At 39.3% G+C, this 27,435-nt stretch overlaps 1 protein-coding gene across 6 annotated transcripts in view; it reads left to right on the forward strand.

Moving 5' to 3' along the window:
• The window catches only part of LOC146683561 (receptor-type tyrosine-protein phosphatase U-like), a 250,928-nt gene that overhangs the window by 190,893 nt on the left and 32,600 nt on the right, over positions 1–27,435 (forward strand). Inside the window, exons 13-20 of one of the 6 annotated variants that reach the window (XM_085445816.1) lie at positions 3,945–3,981; positions 11,187–11,325; positions 15,074–15,103; positions 15,540–15,700; positions 16,034–16,221; positions 20,769–20,841; positions 22,690–22,766; positions 25,288–25,305. In XM_085445816.1, the coding sequence (XP_085301942.1) occupies positions 3,945–3,981; positions 11,187–11,325; positions 15,074–15,103; positions 15,540–15,700; positions 16,034–16,221; positions 20,769–20,841; positions 22,690–22,766; positions 25,288–25,305 (723 nt within the window). The remainder of the gene's footprint in view (positions 1–3,944; positions 3,982–11,186; positions 11,326–15,073; positions 15,104–15,539; positions 15,701–16,033; positions 16,222–20,768; positions 20,842–22,689; positions 22,767–25,287; positions 25,306–27,435) is intronic. The other 5 variants (XM_085445817.1, XM_085445818.1, XM_085445819.1 and 2 more) reach the window with 5 other exon arrangements.

Genomic DNA, 27,435 nt, shown 5'->3' on the forward strand with positions numbered 1-27,435 from the left:
AGCTATACGCTTGTCCAGCTATCTCAGTCCTCACAGGATGCAACCAGTGTTTGTCTCATTGGGTGGACCTCAAGAGCTTAAAAGAATAAATGAATACAGTCAGTGTCTGGTCCTGGTGAAAAACAAGATGTTGCCTGTCCAAGTGAAATCACTGATGTCAACAGTTAGCTTCTCTCATTGTGACCTGGCATTTGAGATGATTCTGTCTCTAAAATCAATCGAAAGCGTCTTTTGGCACAGCAGCTTTTAGAAATCCGAATATTATAATTCATCTTTGCACTTTTCTTTTTTGTCCTGCAAAATAAATATATATCTCAAGTAGAGCTGGGCGATATGAGATTTTTTCATATCACGATATGTTTTTTTCATTTCAGGCGATAACGATATCTATCACGATATAAGCCAAATAACTATATTTGTAAGATTTAAATGTGCCGTTGCTCACAAGTAAAATGTGAAATAATCAGCAGCTTGTTTTTATTTAAATATTTATTTCCCATAATAAGTTCAACAGGGTAGATGTACTTAAGGAACATGAGACTTTTTCAGATAAATAAAGGCAAATATTGCAAACTACACAAAAGGCAGCCGCTAAAGCGTTTAAGTTTCAAAATAAGACAAACGAAACAGACTAAATTGTCAATTCCACTTAGAAACAAAATATTAATTCTAAAAATAAATCTTAGTTTGTTTTACAGAAGAACAGACAAAACTGACTAACTTTTGTCAATATCAAATAAACTGAGAACTAAAAGGAAATTCTCAATCTCTCCTTGTTGTATAGCTGAGCTTTTCAAACAGTTTTAACAGTTACTTTAGTCTGACAAAAGCCGAATGACGAATCAGCGCTTCCAGTCAGAGACTGAGGCTACGTCCACACGTACACGGGTATTTTTGAAAACGGAGATTTTCCATTTTCGTTTTAAAAAAGAATCCCGTCCACACATAAAGGCAGAAATGAAGGAAAACGCTGCTATGAACATGCCAAAGCAGCAGGTGGCGCTAGATTCCTAACCGTGCAGAAATGTTGGCCAATCAGAAGTCTAGAAGCCTCGGTGGGAAAAAGTAAACAAAGCTGGGGCATAGAAGCAGAACCGAGTCGTAAGTGTGGAGGGACAGTAACTGTGTGTATATGTAAGCATTTAAACACTGCAGAGAGTAGAATTAACAGTAACAGTATTGTAGAAATTCATTTCACTGAAACAATAACGTGGCGCAGTGTGACGCATGCACCAGTTTATTGTATTTCCAGACTTGCTTTCGGCACAATTTACAGTGCAGGCTACTCTATTTTTGTCAGACTTGAAATAGCCGAAATACCTTCACACTACGGAACTTCTATGGCTCTTCCGTTTGACAATCTCTCCGGCATTGGAACCATCATCTGTTTTCTCTTCGGTCACGCTCGGTTGATTTTTCTAGTCGGCACACTCATTTCCTCCATTACGCGCTGGCTCCATTACCCGCTGGCTGCTTCCCAAACAAACACACGTGCGGCTTGGCACTTGTGCTGTACGTAACAAGTCACGCGACGTGACGCTGCGGCCGTGACGCTGCGGCTCTGCGCTACTTAATTTGGATTGGCTGACCTTTTTTTTTTTTTTTTTTTTTGAGGACAAGAGCGGCGAGGTCTATCGCGATAGCTTAATTTCTCTATCGAGTAAAAGTTATATCGCGATACATATCGTTATCGTTCTATCGCCCAGCTCTAATCTCAAGTCTGTTTTCTAAATTGTAGCTGTGTTTGGGCAGCTCTGAGAGAAAGAGGGAAAAAACCTAATTATTTTGACAATTACTCTGGATAAATTAGATGTACGGGGCATACTGTGGACCATGAGCTGCCATTGAATTGAAACTGTAATTGCTTTGGCAGATATGCTGTCAGTGGGGCTTGAAAGATGCATGACTGGTGTTGCCAGTTTATTGCGAAACACATAACCAGGAAACAAACACGCTTTTCCAAGTGTTTTTTCCCCGTCTGTTATTTTTGTAGGAGCCACTTTAGAAAAATCTTGATTACTGCCAAAATATCTGTGACTTGAAACATGAAAACATCAGCATGCTGAGATCTCAGAATAGAATAGAATGGAGTAGAATAGAATAGCCGTTTATGGTCATGTACAACGAAATCTCCCCCTGTTAAATGTGTTTATGTGGGGTTACGTTTCACTTATACTGATATTTATATGGACAGATGTAGCCTTCTGGCTTAATCTAGCATATTTACATGGATATATGTTAACTAATATGTCCCTTTTAAATAAATACATTCAAAAAATAAAAAAAAATAGCTAGCATTGCTAAGCTAAAGGATGTATTTCTTTTTACATTTTTATTATCACTTTTGATCACTTCAGCAAATATTATTGCGCAAAAGAAAGGTTGGGAGCCTTTCTTTTCTAGACGGTGCTGACTTCAGTTTCTTGGTTAAATGTCAACTATACGTGTCTCCAGTTTATGCAAGCTATTACTCATTAGCTCTATATGTAACTTGCCTGCTAACCAGTCTGTTCCAAAAGTCATGCACTGTCAAGGAACCTCTGTGACGCCACTCTTTGACTGCCATCATTTTGTTATTGCAGTTTTAGTACTATTAATTATGCTGTTAAAACTGAAATAATCCTCTATTTCATTCTTGATTTTAACACATTATTAAGTACTACTAATAAGTCATATGAGAGTTATTATCCACAGTAAACAACCCGTGGGAGCTTGTAACTAATATAATTTTCTTTCAACAGTTAAAGCCTTTAGCACCTTTATGCTTATTTTTTGGGTTTTAGGATCAACATTCAGCACCATGTGTTTAGCATCAGGCATCTGTTTTCAGTTAAGAGATTTAATAAATTAATAAAGAGATTATAAAAATTAATGCATTAATAAATAAATAAATCAGTGTGCAAAGTTCAAATGTTATAGAAAACAAAAGTAACAACTATCCTATGAACACAGGGAAGCATATAATGGCTAAAGAAACAAATCGAGAACTAAATGGAGAGTAGATATTGACATATATCAGGCTAAAACTGGATGGATTTATTTGCTTTTAATCTCAGAGTAGGTTAAGATTGGACTTAACCTATGCAGATTAAGATATGCAGGAGGCCAACGCCAGCATCAGTGTATAAATGCATATACAGAGTCTGCATTGCTCTCCCATTATACCACAAGACCACCAGCTGACACTGAGTTTAGTATGCTCCAGAGTTTTCTTTATGTTAATGATATGTTATTAATAACATGGCTAACTTGGCAGAATACTTGTATCTTGCAAGCCAAATACATGTTTTTTGTCCACTAAGTATGAAGAAAAAGTGTTAGGGTCAGGGTCATCGCACATGATGACTTAGAGCTCATATCAATCAATTACTTTGCTTGCATGTTGTTTGCATTTTTGTTTCAGAAGACCTACATCCCATCTTGACAGAGGATAGGCTAACTCATGACATACTACCTTTCGCTGCTTTAATAACCCCTGGGAGGAAGTAAATATAACTTATCTGTCACTATAAAAGATGGAAGAAGATGAGAATCCACTTGAAACAAATTTCCAATTATAAAAGGCAATTTGGCAAACGTTTTAGGTGAAAGGGTCAGAATCCAATCTTAGAGCACAGATTAGCATAATTGCCCATAAAGGCTAATTTAGCTTCCTTAAATCTTAATTTGGAAACTTGCGCCTCTGTCTCTGGGACAGAGATGGCTGTTTTGGGAAGGAGTGGCTTCACATTGTGAAGGGGAGCAGAGGTTGCTCACATCACAGGGAGCTGTCATGCACTTGGAAATTTCAATTCTTTTCTCCACACAGCAGTGGTTTGGGCTGCATGTGTTTTACATTTTACACAAGGTGGTTGTTTTTAACAGAATGACTCATAATTAAGAAGCAATGTGATGTGTGTGAGTGTGTGTCTTTATGATTTACTCAGCTTTTTCTTTATCCACAGGAGACCAGAATAAACTGCATTCGGATTGCTCGCAAAGGTAAAACTTACATTTTCACATCAAATAAGCTATAATATCACACATTAGTTATCACTTCAGAATTACTTAAATAAAGAAATAATTATTTACAGCCATAAATGCTGTTTGATGTACTCCATGACATACATGGTCCCAGTGGTTGACCTCTAAAGACTTGGGTGAGCCTCTGGCTCTTTCTATGACGACATCCGTGGTTCCTAGAGATCGATAATAAGTGCATGTAGCCACTTTAAGGCCATCCATATGTTACGCAGCAGTGCTAATATACTCACTTCCCATTTCACCAGCACATCATATTCATCAGCTGCACATCAATAACTTTAATCTTCTGTTCTGCCACATCCCAAAGATGCTCTATTCAATTGAGATCTGGTGTTTGTGGAGGCCACTAGAGTACAGATAAGCGCAACTAATTGTCATGTCAACCCCAACCGGTCGCGGCAGATGGCCCCGCCCCTCCCTGAGCCTGGTTCTGCCAGAGGTTTCTTCCTTTTAAAAGGGAGTTTCTCCTTCCCACTGTCACCAAAGCGCTTGCTCATAGGGGGTCATATGATTGTTGGGGTTTTCTATGTATGTATTGTTGTAGGGTCTACCTTACAATATAAAGCACCTTGAGTGACTGTTGTTGTGCTTTGGCGCTGTATAAATATAATTGAGCTGAATGTTCAAGAAACCAGTATGAGATGATTAAAGCTTTGTGACATACCATGTCATGCTGTTGGAAGCAGCCATTAGAAGATGGGTGATGTGGTGATGAAGAGATGGACATCACTTGCAGTTCAGTTTAAGGTTATTTACAAATCAATTAAAATGTAATTTCAAGCTGTCCAATAATTACAAATATCAGATAAAACACTTAAAAATACAAATGTATCATTTCAAACATCATTATAATACTGTACGTTCTCAAAAATGTCCTAAAATTAGTTTAAAGATCTTACAGTACAATAATACTAATCAAGACACTGACACATGGAAATCGTATTGTGAATAAATTAGAAAGTATACTTTACATGTGACACTATAGTAGATTTTGAAAATGCCAGCCATGTAGAGTTCCTGTTCAGCTGTTCCTGAAGACAGAGAAAGATTTTTTTAATGAGCTCATTCTAGACGTGGACCTCTACAGGTCACAATAAAACTTGTACATATGAGTTTGTTTCTTTCCTTCAAGAAATGTTTTCCCTCTTATTTATGTGTGAAACGAATTGACAAATACTTTAGGACAAGATCTCAAAGTTTGTCTTGGGTACTACGTTATATATTACATAGGAATTGTTGCTGACCACCCCCTAAAGTTGCCGGCCCCTCCATTGAATCAATCAGTCACTTTAAAGAAAGATTATTATTGATTTCAAAATCTTATTTGGTTGTCATATGTATCTGTTTTCAGTGATATCAATTTTAATATCAGGAAATTAACTAGTCATATCATTCTTTTCTTTCTCTCTTTTTTGTCATACTTTTCAAGTAATCTATATTTGACAGCAAAATAGCAAAATAGTAAAATAAAATGGGAAATTCTGTTTTTGGTGTGCCACCATTTTTAGTGGCCTCCATATGAAAACATTTCTGCACCTGTGCAGACACCAAGAGTCATCAGATTAGGCAACGTTTTTGCAATCTTCTCTCGCCCAAATTTCGTGAGCCAAATTGCAGCAACACCCCGTACAGTCTGCTGCTGTACTGATCAGCTTCAGGGTTTGGCTTGCTATGCACTCAGGTGCTTTTTTTTAAATTTTTTAACCTTGGTTATAATGAGCGGTTATTTGAGTTACTGTTGCTTTCCTATCTGCTCAAAGCGGTATGGCCATTGTCCTTGTCTCCTCCTAGAGAATTGCTGCTCACTGGATACGTTCTCTTTCTGCAAAAAATTCCAGTAGATCAGTAATATCTAGTGTGATTGCTGATCTAGTGGTCTAATAGACAGACTGGTCCACAACATTCAAGCCACTGTGTCTGGTGTCAGGCTGCATACATTCAGATTCACTTAAATCGCTTTTCTTCCCCACCATGATCGTGATCATGTATACATGCCTGAACATGTTGATTTGCTGTCTTATAATTGGCTGATATTTGTGTCAGCGAGCAGTTGTACCTATTTGTATTGAAGAATTCAGCAAATCATCTGAAAACCTTGTTTTTCTACTTCAGTGTGTCAGCTTTTGTACAAATTTATATCAAGTTGAAGCCAAACCATGTAAAGGAAATTCTAAATTTACAGTTGTCAGCATATTAATATTTGCAAATACACTATTTATGTATTTATGTTGCTCTTTATTTGCTCACACATACACAGTTATTTGTGGAATTCATCATTATGACTATAAGCAGTAAAAGTTAAAGCGGAAAATTATATCAGAAGCAGTTTATATAAACATTAGCAGCACCACTGAGGGGACTCAGAGGGTGCCAGTCATCTTTTTCTTATCACCATAATGTTGAATAAGTCAAAGTAAATCTCTAGGTAAACGTAACCACTACTACCACTACATCCTTTGTGCTTCATTGGTGCAGGGTGCATGTCAGGGAGTTTGTCAGTTGTTCTGGATCAGGCTTAGGATATTTGACACGGCCTTAGTGTTGCTTTGGGTGTTGCAGGGAGGAAGCTCTCTTGCCAATCTGCCCGCAGCCCCGAGACAGTGGAGAAAAGGTGAAAGCAAACATGCATCATTGTTCTCACTCAGTACCTCTTGAATCACTGACACTGACATTTTGGGCTCCTCCTTGGGCTTTGAAATCCACAGTGCAACAAGGTTCCCTCCCCCCACCCGCCCCTTGTGCCTGAGAGAGGAAGCGACCAGGAGTGTTTGCTTGACAGGCAGACACTGATAGAAGCCTTTCAGTTCAAACAATCAGGGGATGGGAGAGATACAGCAGGTGAAATTAACTTTTTCCAGCCTTCTTCCCTGCTGAATTATGCTTCAAGTTAGTAATGCTCTAGAGAACGGTGGCAGTTAAATTGCATTATCTTCCCTGTGAACTCTTTCATATGAGAAGTGACATTAAGACATCAAAGAATTCTGCCATACTATTGTCTGCCAGCTTGCCACTTAAGCAGAAGAGGTGGGTTGGAGGCATATTTTGTACTGTATTTGTGCATATATGACTGTGGTAGAGAACCTGCTGATATTACTAAACCTCTCTTGGAGGTCCCTGTAAGACCATTTCTGCAGGTTCTTATGTCACCAAGACACCAATTATAGGGTGTGTGTGTTTTTTTTTACCTCCTGGTGTTTTGGTGCTTTTCTCTTCTTTTTTTGTCCCCAGAAATATGCCATTGGCCAACTGTACAGAACAATAACATTTTCATTAAACATCAAGTTGTCTCAAGAAGACACCTTATTCTGTGACAAGAGGAGGTGTTTATTCACCTCAGCTCAGCCACAAGAAAGGCATGAATCTTACATTTAGAATGGAATCACATCACACCATAAATAACTTTTTTCTTATTTACCGCAGGTATCGAGAGACGCAGATCTTTTTTTAAAAACAACTTCTTCTTTCTTTTTTTTTTATCTGGCAGCTTCAAGTAATATGTGACCAGGAAAGTGTGTATTTTGTCACATGAGGGTCTCTGATTTTCTCCCTTTTTAAGCTGCTGCTGATGTTGTTTTGCTGTTAATGCAGAGTCGACACTTCCTACATCTCCTGATGATCTGCTTCAGCATTCAGCATTCAGTCTAATAACATTTGTCATTCTTCTGCTCTGGCTTCTTATTGGCTAACTTATTCCAATTTGTTCTATGCTGAATTTTCTTCCAGTCTGTATTAAGGCAATACAGTGTGTTGACACTATGCATAAGTGCTTTTCGTTCCCTCTCTGAGTTTATCTCCTGGAGATAAAAGTTCTTACTAACTGGTTGCGGTTCATTTTGCAATTATGTTTTTTCCCACTAATCGGAAGGTTGGTACTGTTGTACTGTTGTGATGTTTTCTAGTCACCGCCTCCAAGGGTTATGTTTTAGGTAGTGTCAGACAGTGTCATTCTGTCTGTCTTCAGAAAGTTTTAGTTGAATTCTGATAAAAAATTGTAGTGGCTGTAGAGTGGAGTCATGGTAACAATCCATTTAAACTTGACTTATATTCTTACAAGTGTGGTGGTTATTGTCAACATATAGAAAGTGCAGTACAAAGATTTTAAACATCATGTCACATCTGACCTTTGACCTCTCCTTTAAGGTCAACAGATTGATCTTAAGATATGCTATATAAAGATATTTTTCCTTAATGCCATTGTTTTTATTGGCAACATATGGAGAATGGTATATGGAGAGCTTAAATATCAAGTTACTTTGGGCCTCTGACATCCTCTTTAGGGTCAAATGAGGAAACAAATTTGATAAACTGTCTCTTATCTTTAACACAACGCTTAAAGTTCTGCTGCCTGTCTTTGTATTGGCAGCATTTAGGAAATGATAATGGTATATGAGGATTCTAAATATCACGTTATAGATTGTCACATTTGACCGCTGATGTGCAGAATGATGAATGATGTGCCTCGTTAGCTGCCCAGTATGTTAACGGAAGTGAGCTGCCTTGGCACAGGTTTGCACCCTGAGTGCTTCTTCTTAAATTTGTTTCTGCACTTTTTGTTACATTTTTGTTTCATAACTTATTTCCGACAAATAATGTAAGTTACAAAAGAAGAATTTCCTTGACTGTGTCTTAACATTGACTGAAAACAGAGCAAAGCACAAGAGTTTGGATAGTTCAGCGAAGGAGAATAGCAACGAATTTTATGAAAGCGTCTTTGCAAAAAGTGGAGACTGTGACATTTGCTGTTGTACTGAATTTACCTGCACGCTATAGTCCATTGCAGTCTTTTTCCAGTTTGTTGGATTTACATTATGTGCATACTAAATCCTAGCCAAATGCGTCCTTCCTGATAAACAGTAAACCGACACAAGGAAATTAGAAATGATGGCGAGACGTGCCATTTACTGCACCCATGGTTTTCTGTTGATGACCACTGCCATGAATTCAACCATGCTAGCCATTTTCTAAATATGCCTCTAAGACAGAATGACTCACCCAGTGTGATTTGCGTGATTATGGCAAGTCTGTCAGGCTGCTGTATTCTCTGCCAGGAGCTATAGTCACCACCAATCCACAGCTTATCAAGCCAAACTCAGCACCCTGCCTCGCTGCAAACACCCCCACCGCACTCCACACACGCATACACACAAGTCTTTTCGGTAGAAGGCACTAACTTCAATTTGAAACATCTTTGCTTTGTTGAGCCTTTATCCTGCTCTGCCAAGCACGCTGAGACAGGCCCAGGACCCCGTGATGATTACATTTCTCTGTATTTTCTCTCATTCCCAACTCTATTTGTTTTCTCATCAGCAAGAGGTGGCTTGTTAATAATGAGCTTGCTGTCACGAGTGCAATAATACTTCTTTAATTCATTGATAGTTAATAACAATATTTCACCTTTTGATAAAACACCACAGGGAGCTCTGCTGATTCACGGAGAGAGAAGAATCCCGCTCTGTTGTCTAGCTCAGATGGCAGCACAGACAGACATGTGAATGTGACATATGGCTTGGAAGGAAATAGCAGCCTGATTGAGAGCTTGCATCAGCTCAGTGAGATAACCGACCCCGCATCCTTTCTCCCAAGCCAAGTATGTTTAGCTTCTCTTTGTAGAGAAGCTGAGTATTCACGACACTGATGTCAGCGCATGAGAACGCTGTTCAAGCCTTTCCAAATATCTTCTAGTAAGGGCTTTATTTTTGGGCAGCCTCTAGCGATTAAGTACAACAAGTCATTTGAATGGTGAGACACTGGCTTGCTTGTTTACGACCGTGCATGTTAGCCCGAGACAGTCTTGCATAACTTTGAACTTCCCTCAATACTCAGCTTTGCTTATATCAGCCTTTCGAATAGTTTCTTTAATCTTTCTAGCATGGCCATAATGTTTGAATACATAACTGAACATATTATATGAATTAGTTCATATTGGGCCATCTTTGAAGCATTTAATGCAGATTCTTTGAAGCTGTTCTCAGCAGGCTGCTCAACCAAAATTAATCTGAAATGCATACAATTAGGATAGGATGCCATATCAGGTAAATCTTGCTTTGCATTTCCCTCTAGCAACCCTCCATAATTAGATGATTTTTTTTTATGTGAAACACTACCCCAGTCATTAATCTAGATTCAATAAAGAGTGACGACTTTGTTTACTCAAATGTACTCTTTCACCTATAGAAGACGTACTGTTGAATTTTAAATCAAACAATGGCACAAAAAATGTGTCAACTCAAGTTAATTGCAGGGGCGGGAATATTATCCGTATGTGATGTTTTTCAGAAGCTGTCGAGTGAGAAAGACCCTAAGGAATCCATCTCTCTGTTATTTGAATCTTCTGAGCGTCATATTTGATAGCATGACATTTTCAAGAACAACTCCATCACCCTAACTAATACACAGAAAAGAGAAAGCTTTTATAAAGATATGGAGCAAAAAGATCAACAGCAACATTAAGTGCACGATCGCTTCTTATGTCAGCATACCGCAGCGCATGCACTCAAAAATTATTACCTGTTTTGTCACAACGTCAAAACAGGGAAATACAAATAAATGGACCTCCGCAGTATGTGCTCCTTTTCCACCTCTGAAGCATTAATGTTATCCTGTAAAATGTTATCTTTTCAAAATCCAAGAACAGAAATCTGCTACTCCGCGACTTTAGCTATACAACGTCATGTACCACACACCTTCATTTCCCATCCCTCCCTCACTCTGTGTTGTCATAACCCCTCCACCACCCCAACATCTCCCTGTAGGCTCTGCGAGATACTTTACTTATCACTTCCAGATTTGTAGCAAATTTGAGCTCAGAGCCAGAACAGTCCACTCCATCCTTCTGCTGTTATAAATCAGTCATTTCAAGCTTGAGTTGTATGAGTAAATTATGTTTTCTTGGTCATTGCGGTGAGTCAACATTTACGTTCTGTTTGTGATAATAATCCTGTGGTGTGCCAAAAATCAATACAAGATTCCAGCAGATTGAGAAAGCCAATTGTGTTTACAGTTTTGTTTGTTTATGGTAATGATCCAAAATCGATCCTTTATTGACACTGAATTACTAACTGTTGCGCGTGGAGTTTGCATTTAGAAATGAATAATCATTGATAGTGGAGGCTGTCTTTGTAACTTTCTCGCTTCCTCACCTGTCCATCACGACTAATTTGCAGCTGCTTGTAAGGATTCGAAGAGGGCTCTGGAGGTATCCCAGCATGCTGAGGACATGGGTCTGATCCTGGGAGCCTGCGCCGGCGGCCTCGTGGTCCTCATTCTACTGCTGGGGGCCATCGTCATTATCGTCAAGAAGGGGTGAGTGGCTGCGAAAATGTTTGTCTGCTGGCCAGTCGACATGAGATGGGTTAGAGCTTTTCACGGTTAAACATTTATGGTTTGAAGTCTTATTGTTCCTGCATAGGCCATCCAGAGGAGTAAATTTATCTCTATCCCACTTGGCAGCTAGGGTCTATTGAGGAAAGCATTTGGCAGTGAGAGTGAATTACAACCAGAGTTAGTGGAATGGTAGAGCATTAATCCTAAACTCTCCCACTGCTGCCTCAGCCGAGCTTTTGTGTTTCTCATCTCATCTTTTAATTTCAAGGTCTGCGTGTTGGCTGAACACATTCAAATGCAGCCTGTTCGCACTGGAATCGCTGGCTGCTTTCCACCTGCAAATTACCTCTGTCGTCGATCGCACCTGCAGTGTATTCTTCCTTTGCTCGCTGGGCAATAGTGGAACACTCATCTGAGTGTGAAATATTTCATCAAGGGGCATGTTATTCCATTGCCCACTCAATTACATGAGGCAAGCAGCTGTGAGGTGCCAGTGGATCGGCTAGTAATTGGTTAGGAAGGTTGTTTTTTTGCTTTTTTTTGTTGAGGCAGTGGGTAGGGGTGGGCTCCTCAGAGCCCTGAGGAATTTTCTTTGCTGTGAATAGAGGGAGAATGAATGGGGATGTCTGGAGGAAGGCGGTGACTGATAAGATTCACTGGGCCAATCTAGCCACCACAATAGAAACTAGACAGCCGCACGGGTGCAATGGGAGCAGACCTGTTTATATTTAGGCACACGATATTATCTCTCTGCATGTACAAAGAGAGACTGTATACATTAATGTTTTCAGTTATCATTCGGAATATCAGAGATCCCTGCATAGTGGAATATTCAGGAGGGTGCTAGTTAATTGCAGACAGGAGTGAAAAACAAAGGATGTGCTTGCTGCATGCCAAATTTCAGCTTTAAACCAACTTTAAACTTTGTGATATTAATGGTAGGGGTGCAACGATACACAAAATTCACGGTTCGGTTCGGTTCGATACTTTGGTGTCACGGTTCGATATTTTTTCGATACAAAAAAAATGTTCATGCCTTTTTAATTTTTCATTTATTAAAATTATAAATATATATTTTAACTCAAAAGTACAGTTTTTAAATTTAACCCTAACCCTTGTGCGTGTTTTTTATTTTGACAGCGAATGCGCACCTGCGGACCACTTATGTGCAGCCCTGGTTATATAGTTCGTCATATTGCAGCCACAGAAATTATTTTGTCCATGAAACCATAAAGCTGCACTTTCTTTTTGCCTTATAGTCTGATTTGTCATAACTTCTCCGTTTTGTGGTAAGCTTTTCTTTGGCTGTCACTTCTTCACCCTGACCTGTCTTATTTGGCTCAGCAGAACTAAAATATATATATCCTGCTGCTTTTACACACGGACTCACATAAGCTCAGCGATTCTCTGCGCAATCAACCTCTCACATGTTTAAGCTTGCTGTGGGAGATTTCACTTGTCATGTTTGCATAGTAAGCTAAAGATTAATAAGACGATGTCAGAGGAATTGGTGCGCAAATTATCATCACTCACAGATCAGTGCTGTCGCTCTCTATACACAGTTCGCACGATTGCAAAGTGAAAGCAAAAAAACAAGCGCAAATTCAAACGCGATTTCAATATGTCACATATTGACAGTGGCTCACCGATGCCAATGACATAATTACCCAGCTACATTTCTGAAAGAATGCAAAAGCATTGACATATATTTTTCCTTCCTACAATAGCCCAACGGGCAGGGCAGAGATAGATTTTGGTAGCCCGACTGAAAAAAATCGCTAGCTCCGGGACGTCGGGCTAGCGATATATTCGTTGTGTTCCCACTAGTGCTTTCAGGTTAATCTCGTTGAAATGACCTTAACGCCACAACACGGCAAATCTCCGTTAACGAGCTACCGCCGATCGCCCCGTGTGTGGGGCTAGACAGCCAACACGTTAACGAGCTAACTGCGCTAACACACTAGCTCCCACCCATGTAATTGAGCATTGCATGGCACATCCAACATACTGTTTTACTTTAGTCTATGACTCGCTTACCTTCAGGGTCATACGTCACATGAAAACCAAAATAATTCCAAACGCCAGATCTGAATGAGAGTGGGGGAGGTCCATGTGTCTTGCTAGCTTGCCCTGCGCTCTTCCTTCTGACTATGCTGTCTGTGTTGAGCGCTCAGTGGATCTGTGCTCGACAGTGCAGCCTAGGCGGAGTAGTCGAACGCAGATTCACTGAGCGCTCAACACAGACAGCATCGTCGGAAGGAAAGTTGATAAAATAAATTACAAATGTTGTATTGTTCGATACATATGCGTACCGAACCGAAAGCACTGTATCGAACGGTTCAATATCGATACGAATATCGTTGCACCCCTAATTAATGGGAACACTTGCGACGTGAAGGTGGAGGAGTCAACAGCTTATTATGTTTCATCAGGCTCACTCAAAGCTAATGAACCTAAGAGCAAAATAAACAAGTGTTAAAAAAATGAATCCATCATTTAAGGATGAAATCAACTTAAATATTAAGCTAAAATATATGAAAAATGTTAAAGTCTTGATAGATTTAGATGCCACAGTCAGGTAGATTAGATTAGATTACATGTTTTTTGAGCATACAATTTAAAATACACACTACTTGCTTTTTATATCTCATAGATTAAGTCCGTTGTTTTTGGATAGTTGTGATTCTTCTTATTGTAACTTCATGGAAAATGAGTCATTCGGTTCTTGGGGTTCAAATTTTATATTTTGTTTTTTGCAACACTACTTAACTGTTAGATCAGTTTCACACGAACTAAAACAAATCAATCAAATCAACAATCTAACACACGAAGCAAAACTGAACATGATGGCCACCAGACAGGAGACTATCAAAGTAAAACAGGAAGTACAGGGAGCACACACACTGAGACGCAGACTGACAGAACCCAGAGAACAGAGGGAGGAAAGAGAGAGTGAGGGACAAAAGGGACAAATGACGAGAAAGGGTGAGAAAAACCAGACACACCCACACAGACATGATTGGACGATCATGAAGACCTAACTGGGGGAATGCTGAGGGAAGGACACGGAGACATGAATGGAACCAAATAACAACCAAGACATCCTGAACTAGAAACACTGAATAAAGTCAAGGGTGTAAGCAAACTAAACTAGGAAATATAAAATACACAGAGAACATAACAAATAAATAAGACTCCGAAAACACAAAGTAAACCCAAAGCACTGGGTCTGCTTATAAACACAACACAGACCCGCAAAGGAAATCCTGTGATTAACAAAGCAGTGATGGAATACAGATTTTTTTTTAAAGCTAGCTTTGTTGATTTTTAAAATGTGATATGATTAATCTTTCCTTTAGAAAAAAAACCCTCTTAGTTCCCTAAAATGTTCCCAAACGGCAAACATAAGGCACCTTCAATGTATTTAATAAGATTAATCCAAATGAAAGATGCACACACACCTCTATACTATCAGTTTTATTTATGATGATTTTGTTCTTAGACCTCCCTTAGTTGAAATTTTTAAAAATCTTTTGTTGGTCCCAATGTGAGTTTTGTTATGAGGTGAGCCTGTCTTCTGCCTCACGATGGCCAGCCAGGAACATTCCAACACACTGAGCATCTTCATTTATCTTTCTGATGTCCATCTTGATAAACCATAGTCACCTCTCTTTTTTTTCTCCTCACTCTCTGTCTCTCTCCTTTCCTCCTCCTTCATGCTAATCAGAAGGGACTTCTATTCTTACCCTTACTACCCGTAAGTTACTCCTTTCTCCATCTTCCACCCTGATGCCATTTTCCCCTTGCTTTGTAGACCCAGGATTACTAGAGTGGAAATAAGCATTGCTATCTCCACCACATTCTCAAATCAACCCCTCACCCCACCACCAAACACACACACTACACAAACAAGCACACATATACACACACACCACTTCAGCAGAACCTTACTGCAACCCATGACACACTCTTGCTATCACCAGATCTCACTTTTCCCCTCGTCCAGTTTCAATCTTGTGGCCCTTATATTTCCCTTTCACTCCAATTTCTCATCTCCTCACCCACCCTCCTTTCCTTTATTCCTTATCTCTTTGCCTGTCTTTCTCTCACTTCTCACCTTCTCTGCCATCCTCTGTCTGTATTTGCTCCCTGCCTTTCTCTATCCTCCCACCTCTCTTCCTGCCTCTCTACAGTAGGAAGAAGGTGGCCATAAACAAGGCAGCCATGTCCTACAGGCAGGAGAAGAGTCGGAAGCTGAGCTCTCTGGATTGCAGCATGACAGAGCAGAGCACTCTCCAGCAAGATGAGAGGATGGCCCACTCCTTCATGGATGCCCACGGCTGCAATGCTCGAAGTAAGGCAGCAAGGACCACATGAGTACTTTTGAGAAAGTGTCTAGAGAGAGTGCAGCTTCCTGCTTTCTGACCTTCAGCCATGTTTGCAAACATATATCCAATCTGTCCTGTCAAAACGTAAGATGCTTTGGACAGAGAAATCTCCTGAAAGGCTCTTGTCTGTTTGAATATTCTGCAGCACCAGTCAGCACTCACATCTCTGCAGAAATGCTGACTTTTTCCTTTAAGCTGCCCCCTAGACTTTTTTACATTAATAAAAAAGAACAGAGCATGTGCCGCAGAATCCTCAGTGTCAGCTGGATGCCTTGAACTGTATCTGTTTGTGTTCCCAGATGAGCAGCGTAGCTCTGTCAATGAGTCTAGCAGTTTACTGGGAGGCTCACCCCAACGTCACTGTCGGAGGAAAAGCTCGCCATATCACACGGGTCAGCTCCATCCTGCTGTAAGGGTGGCTGACCTCCTCCAGCACATCAACCAGATGAAGACAGCTGAGGGATATGGTTTCAAACAAGAGTATGAGGTAAGGCATGTATGAAAAACACACAATTTCATTTGTGCTTTTTTTTCCATTAGGTTTAGCTAAAAATTTAGTTTTTTGTTATGTTGCAATTTTAATTGTCTATCTGTAAATGTATGTAGTTATTTAAATTGTTAATCCACTTTGTTAGCTTAATGGTATCCACATAGTCCAATGTGTCTCAATCCCTGTTTTGAGTATGTACACCCACACTAACAAATATGACTACACAATATAAGCCACGAGTATGTCAGTTTTCCAGTATTTAACAGTCAAAGGTATATAGTGTGCAACTCTGTATACTTCTCTCTCTAAGCATACAGTGTTATGCAAAGGTTTGAAACTACCCCTCATTTATTCATATTTTCCTTCCAAAAAGCCAGACCTTATAAAATTTTAAAGTGATCTTGTGGTTCTTCCGGGTTTCTCAAGGTCTTTCAAAGTTTTTCTTTGGACTTTGGCTTTTTTATATTCAGTCCTGTTAGATTGGCACATTACACAAGAACTTGACTGAAAATCAGTGGCAACAATTCGATGATGAATCCAAAAGTGACATTTTGAGATAAAATTGTTGTCAGTATATATGGAAATGTCAGGAATAAGGTGCAACAGTGAGTGTCAACAACCGTCTGTAAAACATGGTGGCGACGCAGTCATGTTTTTTGGCTGCATTTGAGCCGAGGTGTTGGGGACCTTGTCAAAATTAATGGAATTAAAATTGCCAAAAAATACTGTCAGATTTTGATCTACCATGGTAATACCATCTGGAAAGCATTTGATTGGCTTCATCTTTCAGTATGATATTCATCCCAATGGAGTAAAAGTCACTGGATAAAAAAACAAAGATTGGAACTCTATCAGTTATGGATCGGCCTTATAGACACAAAAGATCAAAGAAGAGGGTTGTCCCTCAAAAAGCAATGTAAGAATGAGGGGTAGCACAAGACTTTTTTATGTAACTAGAGGGGAAGTCCTACCACGAAATTTGTAAATGAAATGTTAATGCAAAATTCTGTGACTATTAGCCAACTAGCCTAAAGTTAGGGGTTTTTCTTGGGGGGGCAATGACATTGCCTGTGTTTGTCGTAGTCTGATATTCATGTCTGGTTTGCTGTCATCTTTACCTATAAGACTTTAGTATTATGTTTGGTCAAGGACTTGACAAGTTCACAAAATGGGCCTACTAGCAAGACATGGAAAATGTTGTAGTTCACTTTTGAAGTAAGTAAAATGTTGATCATTTTTGACAGGTATTTTAAGAGTTTATCTTATATTCTAGAAAATTAGCTATCAAATTCAATGGTTTATTCAGACGTTAGAAATTACTTATGTAGTTTTGATTATTTATTCTACTAGCTAGAAAATTTCTACTGCTAGCTAGCCCAATCATTAGTTTGCTCTCATGCATCTAATTATTACTTTACATCTAATTATTACTCAATTTATCTATTAAATTAGTTCCAAACTACTCAGTTCTGTATTCAAGTTTGTGTTTTTTTTGTTTGTTTTAATTAGTTGAGCTATTTTTGCCAGATGCTCTCTAGCTACCGTTTGCTGTAACCTGTCGCTAGTCCTGGTGCTAGCTGCCAAGCCATATGTACCTTTGGTCTTGGCTGTTTTTGTTTGGTTTTTTCTTTTTTGATTTGACAAAGTTACAGTCTTTCAAAGTGTTGAATCATATTATGCTTCTGTATTTGTTTTATTGGTTTGCTGTCAACTTCTAGTATACAAAGCCAGTTCCATGACAAATTGATTTTGTTAGCTTGAAGTTGAAGAACCTGCACAGAGCAAAAGTCACTGGTCAACACACCTCTTTAAAGAACATTACACCTAAGGGCCTCATACCCGTGAAATTTCATTTATTTCTTTGTAGCTGAAAAAATAGGTGAATCATTTGTCAGATAGCATCAAGTCAAAATTCCCAATATGTTACAGTGTACAGACCCATCTGTATAATATTCCAGACCAGTGCTGTCTGTTTTGAAGCATTTTAAAAGGGGTCTTGAATATTCATGAGCATGAGCAGTAAAATATGTTTTTGACTTCATTTGCATTACAGAGTTAATGCATATATACTGAACATTCTTCTTATAAGAGCACTAATTACTATTTCCAAAGTTACGCCACTCAGAGTTCTGGTTAATATAATATAAAATTCTCAACATCATCCAGTCGTGATAGGAATTTTTTTTATCTGCACCTACAGCTGCAGGAAGCCAGATGCACTTTTTCAATTCATTAAGCTATCACCTGAGGGGCCAACAAATCCCCCCCCTCCTCCAAAATCAATATATGGGTTGCTTTTTCACTCCTCAGTCTGGCTCCTCATCGCCTGGAGAAATAAACAAGATGAAGGGGATCAGCCTGCACTCTGCTGTCAGACTTCATAACCCTTATTTCCCACAGGGTCACACTGCTGCTGCCATTGATCAGACATGTTGCAAGGCATTGTGGGGGGGTTATGAATGAGTCAGGCCCTGGGGTAGGTGGGGTACAGTATGTGTTGTGAAAGTCAACATCTGGAGCAAGAGTCAGTGAATACACTAGAGGATAGAACCTCTGCCCCTTCACCAGGATGTGGCTACTTAAAAGTGATGTTGTGTCATTTTGTTATCTCTTGGAAGACTAGTGAACCTGAGAGAGCTGTATATATTAAATGAAGGCCCGCAAACCTCAGCGACCTCTGCTCACAATGTGAGAGACTGATAAAGTCATACAAAAACAGTTACTTCAAGTTCTGCTGCTAAAGGTGGCACTACAAGCTATTGCATCTTTGGGTGAACTTAGTTGTTTAGACTGCAGAAAGTCCTGTGAAAACTTTCACGGCTGTAGTTCCATTTCAAGGAAATTCAAAGTGTCAGGATTACAGGTAAATAAATAAATAGAATAACTCCATAGGTGGAACAAAGAGTGTGTGTCCTACGTACAGATAAGTAAAAAAAAAGAAAAAAACTAAAGATACAGTGAGAATAATTCTGTTTGACAGGTCATTGTTTTATCCCCCATCTAATATTTAAAAACTATTCATGATGAATCTAAAATGACACAAACATACTTAGTTGTTCAATCTTAAACAACAAGTATGGATTAATCTTGTGTACTTGTGTGTCATATGGTACGCTCGGTGCTAAAGGCTGTTTGCAGAGGCCTGGGTTTGAGTTCATCATTTACATCAAGCCATCCACCCACTCTCACCCTTCACTTTCCTGTCATCATATATACCCAAATAAATGTACATTAAATATTGCCAAAAGTTTTGACAGGAACTTCTAACTACTGGAGATAAAGTAAACTCATATGAGAATCAGAAGATGAAAGAAATACTGCAGCAGGATGTCTCACTTGTCTTTCACTGTTGGAGGTTTATTGGTTTTTAACGTGGAAACCCAAAATGTTTCCATTTTGAAGGAACTTTTCAGTTTATTTCCAGAACTCATATAGTCAGGGGAAACTACTTTCAAGGAAGAAAGGCTCCCATTTCCCACGTAGTTGCCATACAGTGCCATGAGATTATGGGTTAGTAACAGGAGGTTTAATCCCAAGTCTGTCCTTTAATGTCTTTTTGCAGTTTTTCAAAATATATATTTTATTGAAAATTACATGGAAGATTAGAGTCATTTGCGCTTGTTGTGCTGGCAGAGTCAGTGAAAACTGATATAATGGCATTTCCGAGTATTATCTTTTTTTTTCTTTAGTCCAGAATCCTTAATGTCCCAAACGAATACTTTCAGAAATGAATAAATCTCCACGAAGGTCAACAGAATGTTGTTTCCAAAATCGACAAGGAGTTTTGGACAAATACAGGTTTGTTAAGCAGGATTAAATCAGGCATTACCAGCGCTGATGTCAGTGACTGATATAATCCTCCGATTATCTTTCCTTCTCCTGCTCGCCTCGGATGTCAGGTGGTACCAATTCAACACCCGTTGCCCGGGAGAGATTGGTCTGCTGTAGACGAGCGACAGCGTGCCTCAGTATGAGAGCCTGGATGTGCCCACCGATACAGCAGAGAGATCAGGCTGGTTTTTAAACTGCAAAAGAATACGACACCACTCATGTCAGGCCCATGCTTTATTTATTTATTTTTTTTCATCTTGCTCGCTTATAGTATTGATTCAGATTCAATGACTCATCTCACTGCACCAACAGATTTAGTCGATGGGTGTCATAAACAGCTGTCACAAGTTTGGCAGTCTAACACCGAGGTATTATATAGCAACCGCTTCTGCAAGCAGCGAGTCCCACACTGTGTTCAGATTGAGAATGACTGCAGAGGGCCACCTTCTCCTTTCCAAGGCCGCAGCCATCTCTCAGCGCCGTCTGCATGTCGTCTCTCAGCCTCAGTCGCTCCCCGCTATGTTGTGGCAGATGTCTCTTGATGACTTGGCAAGATGCTATAACACTGAAGCTACTAAGACGACCTTAGGGTAACACTTTGGAGTGCATTAGCAAAGTTGTTCCCATTCTGAGTGTCAAGAAGCACAAAAGACGCATCGTCCCTGCCTGTTGTTTCTGTTTCTGAAAACTTTTTGGTTCTCTTTAATCTGCAGAGCTTTTTCGACGGCTGGGATGTCACAAAAAAGAAGGACAAGACCAAAGGGAGGCACGATAGCCTGCTAAGCCGTGAGTATTTGTGTACTGAGCCATGTGTTGAGTTGTGTTTGCGCCGTGGCTTGGGTGTGTTCCACTTTTTTTCCTTACTGTAAGTTACAGCATACCTTACCATTTCTTTTTATATGCACACTGTAAAGTAAATCACCATTTTACAATGCCACTGCCTGTATCCTGTGAGCCAGAGGTGCCCAGTAATTGCTTTTACTCCCAATGGAATGGCTGTTGATTCTTGTTAAATATGTGATTAAGGTATGATTAATTAAAATTGATTGTTTAACCGTGTGTTTAATGATGTTTTTGAAATGTTTGCCTCTATAGGAGGAATACTAAATGCCTTACTTATTGTATTTTTCAGAGCCCTTATACAAAAGTGTCAGAAATTACTTTTGTGTCATAAAGCTTTTCAATGGAGGAAACTGCAATCTGCAGGAGTCACGACTGCTTTTGCTTTTCCTCCTAATCCTTCTCTGTTATTTTTCAATCGTTTTCAGAATCCGCCTGATCCAGGTAAACCATTGCTTTAGTGGTAGAGTTTAGTTCTGTTAAAACAATAGTTCAGGTAAAGGAGGCATACTGCATATTGTTCCTCTTTGTGAAAGAAAGAGTACACAGCGACTCACTGTGAGCACAGCAGCAGCATCTCTATCTCACTATGGCAGATGAGTCAAAATATATTACCAGGCAATGCAAATGTAATCATGGGGAATGGGAAAGTAGTCCAGAAAAATATATGCAGAGCATTTGATCATCAATCGGTCCTAAAACAGTAATTACCACTGTTGTTGTTGAATCAGTTATTAATCTTTAACTGTTTAATATTTGTCCAAATGTCTGTGCCCTACATGGCCAGAGTCCTGCATATATATAGCTGAGCTACTGAGAGCTTATAATTGTAGGCGGCCTCTCCAGCTTCTCTTCGACTCAGGCTCGGTTGGCTGTTGACTGCTGACGCCCTATATCTATAGTTTGGCTTCTCTTAATCTTTCACGCATTATTTGTTGGTCTTTTGTTCTTCTAATATGTGTGTACAGGTGTGTAGGCAGGAATGAATTAGGCCATGTGTTTGGATGTAAGAATATGCTCGCTTAACTGTAACTGTGTGTTTTAAAAATGCTATAGAAATAAAGTTATTAATACCTTTATTATTAGCTAACCGATACCCAACACCAGTGGCTTGTTTGACCCAGCAAAGGTAAATCTGAACCCCGACAGTTTATTAATTGTATAAATCATTGTTCAAAAAGGATGAATGTACTATGAATAACAAGCAAGGAATGCTCAAATTTAGAACATGATGACGTCAGCTTGCTATGGTGTTACTGGCTCATAGGGGATCATACTGAAAATAAGTTTGTTCTACAGCTCTCTCCGTGCCCTTTGATATGGTATATTACCAGATATAGTTTCTTGACATTTTTTTTTTGAAGGTCACCTTTGACCTTGAGTGCTAACAATGAAGGTCAAGGTCAAATGCTTACCCAGCCTACAGACTCATGCCTCCCAAGGCCTGGTATATTGCTCTGAAGTTTGAAGGTGATCCATAAAAAAATGTGGGTAATATAAAGTTTTTACTGATTTTCACATTTGGTGTGATCTCGACCTTTGACTTGAATTTGGTTTCTACCATCACACTAACTTTGGAAATGACAAAAACTCTGGATGTTAGGCTGCTAGCAAACATGCAAACAGACAGTCAGACGAACCAATAAACACCCTCCCTTCCTTCAGGTGGAGAATCAGTACTCTAGTATTTTGGAAATGGACAGACTGAGATAATAATCAAACACTAAAATACTTATATATATACTGGATGCAAATACCTCTACATACTGATAAGTGATGTTTTATGCGTTGTAGATGACCGTCATCGAGTCAAGCTCCACTCCCTCCTTGCAGATCCCAGCTCCGATTATGTCAATGCCAACTACATAGACGTAAGTTACCTTTACTTTTATTTTTCCTTCTGCGTCACCTCATACTCCCACATCTCTGGCCTTGCTGATCATACAGCTCTGCCTTAAGAGCTCATATTAGTTGTCTTTTATTGTTTTTGTTAACCTGGCGCTTGACCAGCAGTCACCTCCCCATGCTGTCAGCTAAATCCGAACTATCATTTAATGACTACATCCACAGCGTACCATAATATCTATGTGTGTTAGTACATGTAGGCTTTGAAATGAGATTTTATCGCTATATCTCTAAAGTTCCAGCAAGAGCCTATAAGCTCTGAGCAGCAGGCCTTGCCCAAGTGCTTTTGTAAGGCAATATTGACCATTGAAATTGGACCCAATATAGCTCAGTTGATCCTTTCATATACTTTCAGATTTTGTGATCTCACCTACAGTTCAGCTCGAATGAGTGTCTCAGGGAGCCTCTCCAGTCCCAGCAGCAGTTTGCTCTCCCTTGAGATGCAATCTCTGCAGCTTTGCATTAGATGGAGCAACAGTGTCTGAAGGACTTTTCCTTCAGCGCAGGTCAGGCTGTGAGCTCTGCCGCTCACTCATAAATAGAAGGGTCACTTCAAGGGGACTCTGAAAAAGCTCTCCACAGTCTTCCCTTCATGTAGTCTGCTGAAGTATTAATCTCAGGTTTAATATGAGCCCGTATAATAGGCTGATTGCTCTGTCGCACCCTTTGTTTTAGCAATTGTTTTGTGAACAAAAGAAAACGTAAGGGGCAGATTTGTGGTTGTGGTCGCCTGACTCAGCATACGCGAGTCCCATCGGGTAGAACTGTGTGTGGCCACTTCATCCCCTTTAGTGCTCCATGATGGCTCCATTAGAACGAGTGCTCCAAGGACCTTTGTGCCATTAACTGTGCAGGCTACAGCACCACTTGCATGTCATGCCAAGACCCTTGGCTCAAAATACTGCAGTGAAATGATTCCAAATGATTCATGGAGGAGGCCAAGGCTGGAATAATGGAACATTGCTTTTTTTTAAAGGTTAAACTGAAAAGTTTAGTAGTCTTCTCACTCATTCACGTGCACATTTGCATGTCTTTCATTTTGCAGGGGTAGCAAGACATGACATTATTTTGTAAAATCTTTAGATGAACCTTGTTTTTGCCATCTAGGCTGACAGATGTAACTCCAAAAGATGCAATTAAATTTCAGCGGACTTTGATATTCTGTTAGGCACTCGGGAAGTGATGCCAGTTACAGTTGGTCGCTTTCGATTAAATGGAAGTTTGAGAATGACTGAGCAAACCAATCAAAAAGCTCGAGATAAAATTCTGGTTTAGCAAAAAGCTCAATATACCATATTTATCATTGTCTCGCTTGTCATTGTGTGTCACCTGGGGAAGGCAATCTGACCAAGATTATTTTGCATGGTACTCAAAGCACCATTAAAGAACAATTCCAGTTTCATCAGCTTAGTTTATTCAACTTTCAGCTGCATTTAGAATGTAATTTAGTTTTTGGCTTTCTCGATTTGCAATAAAGCTGCAAATAGTAACACAGTACATGCAGTGTTTAGCAAATGTATTAAAACCACCATCCAATGTACGGTTTATGGAACAGTTGCCCAAAATTAATAATATTGGTAATTACTATTATTTAATATTTCTGCAATGGTTAATCCACCAGTATGCACAAGCCCTTTAATCAAAATGATATTTTTAACCTGTAAAGATTATTTTGGCCAAATGCTTAGTTTTATTATAAACTGTGACTTTCAGACTAGTTTTGTTGCTCAAACTTTTTTTGCAGTGTCTCTGTGTTCCCAGATCGCAGCTTAGTTCACCATAAAATTAACACAGAAACTATTTTCTGCCTTAAAAAACCTGGTATCTTTGTTACGTTAGACTGTCAAAAAGTCAACACAATTTTATTAATTTAAGGCAAAACTGTGGTTATGGTATATATACCACTCCACCCTCTTCATTTGTTTTCTCACACAAATTTTAAATAAGAATTTATCCAGACTGGACATAACTTCTATGGAATCTCTAAATTCACTGCAATTTTATGAACAATTCATAGCATGTATTGAGTAACATTGTGTAGTTCCTAAGGCACCATGTTCCCTCCTTCTCTGCAGAACCTATTAAAATGTCATTGATGTTATTAAGAGCATGGATAATGCTGGGTTTTTACTGCTCTCGGATGATGACCTGCTGCTGCACTCTTTTATCTTTTTTGCCCGTCTTTAACAATCTAAGTAAAGACATATGATTGAACTTCCCATTCTCTTCCTGCAAGACAAATGACTAAAGGACTGCAGTTGCTATATAACAAGAGTTGGCCTTTATCGCAAAAACATGGAAATGAAAGATTTCTGGACATTATTCTCTCCACAGGTTTCCAGTGCAAACTGCTTTCTAACCATTTCATAACCCTTTTCTTCTGGTCTTTAATCACATTAACTAGCTCTTATTTCCTCCCCTACTTTCCTTCTATATCTCTCTCTGTTCCCCATCCTCCCTTGTTTTCAACCTTTTGGCATCTCTTAGATTCGGATAAACAGGGAAGTAAGTATCTTGCTTCTCTTCTGCTTTCCATCTTCTTCTTTTCATGCCGCCTCCTCTGGCTCTCCCTGCCAGCCCTCCACGGCTTTTCTTCTTCTTTTCTGGCAGATCCTCCTTTGCTTTTCCTCTCTGAGCTGCTGAGCCTTTCCACTTTTAGCCCTCACTGTTCCTCTGAGTTTTAACTTTTTTCTCCCAAACTGACCGTAGCAGTCTCATCCATAGTCAAATGCTCACCTGGAGTTTTTGCTTAACATCAGTCTCAGTTTTTTTGTATAAAATGGCTGATAGAATACTACAGAGGAAAAAAGACGAGGTCAAAGCTCATGTTTATACACACACAGTATGACAGGAGGCATTGTAAATATATACAGTGACAGTGAAAAGTAAAGAAAACCCTGCTTTTCCAGTGGTATGAGAGCCCATATTTATCAGGCATCTCAGCGTAAGATAGTAGGTGCAAGATCACACTAGAAAACAAAAAAACACAATTATCTTCACAAAATACATGTCATCGTCGGCTCGACTAAAAGCTAACCTGGTAGTAAGCCACAAAAGCACACCAAAATAACAAGCTTTCTAACTGCCTGTCATAGATATGCACATGTTGATGAAACAGCTGAGCTTGATGCATCTCTGCTGTCGCAGCCTCGCGGGCTGTCTGGCTCTGGGCTCTGACCCGTTTCTATATAAAATCTCAGACTTTTGTTAATTTACGATATCTGACTGCTGCGACCTTGTTTCATATCACAGCAGGTCATCTTTGGGTTAATTAATCACACAGGAGAAGAAAAAAGATGAATATTGTAATTAAAGATGTGAAAATGTTATTTGACAGTTGTGTGTGTTGTGTCAAGTAGTCTTAAATCATCCATATTAGCTAAATGTCAAATCTATTTCATGGCAATAAGCAAACAGTTTACTTCCTGAACTATACCTGAAGTATAGCTACAAAAGCATCTGAAGCTGCACGTCTTCAGAAATCAAAACGCTAAATGACACGTCTGTCAAATCAAACGCTGACAGAACAATGAGTTCGCTGAAGTGGTGACAAGAACTTATCTGAATTACATTTTGCAGGCAGTTTTTACCTGAAAGCAGCAGAGAACTGCTTTTTAAAGTATTTATTTAGAGAATTTATTGCAGTGGAGAAGATACTTCAGTGGAGTCAGGACAGATAGAACAGATGGGCAACATTATAGTTTGATCCAATTTTAGACTCCTCACCCCGAAATTCAGTCATATATCATCAATGTTATGATAGTCTGCAGTTAATAAGGGCAGTTCTGTCCAAATTTTCAACCATGTATGAAAGCTCTGCATGAATTGATGGGCAGATGCTGTTTTGCTGTTCGAAGTACTACTGAGAGCAGGACACACATGCAACAGTAGGAGATGACTTCCAACAAAGCGATTCACATTTTGCTGCTTCCTACATGATTCGAGTAAAAAGAAATAGATTTTCTAGGAAAGGCTTTCTATTTTCCAATACCAGCATGAGGAAAATGATTTTAACGGGAGTGTACATATTAGGAGCTGTTTCTTTTTTAAAGATGATAATAATAAGATTGGTGCAAACATCTTGTAGCAGCTTTTGAGTGGGATGTACTGTAATTGTTCCATTTACACAAAGAACTCCACAGGATGTTTCTTTCTGGTTTTCTTTCAAACAGGAATAATTTGTGTCCCCTAGAATCTAAAATACAATAGCAAAGTATTGAATATAATATGAGTAAGATTTGCTAAAATATATACTTAGCCTTTTTTTTATGATTAAGTAGCTCGTCGTACACCCGCTGTTATTTTGTTTCTCATGCAACTGCTTTACAAATGCAGGCCGTGGTTCTCGGCTGAATTGCTTATTCTCACTGTTTTGCAAGGAGGACACAAAAATGTCTCTGACGTCCTTGACTGCTATCAGCGAGGATGATTAAAGTTCCTACGGGATTCTGATATGCAGTTCTGAGATGCATGATGAGTATGAGTTCATTTCACGAAGGCCTGGTTTTCCTTGTCACAGGTTGTAGTTGGAACGAGCCAAATTTGTCAAAGCAAAACAAACTGAGAATCGTTTTTTCGTCTTATTGTGATGGAATTGATACGCGTTCCACGTCTGCATGTCTTTACTTTTTCTTT

Source organism: Copadichromis virginalis, linkage group LG22, assembly GCF_057382275.1.
Source record: "Copadichromis virginalis isolate Kocher_CV1m ecotype Utaka linkage group LG22, C_Virginalis_male_GT1.1, whole genome shotgun sequence".
Taxonomy (NCBI): domain Eukaryota; kingdom Metazoa; phylum Chordata; class Actinopteri; order Cichliformes; family Cichlidae; genus Copadichromis; species Copadichromis virginalis.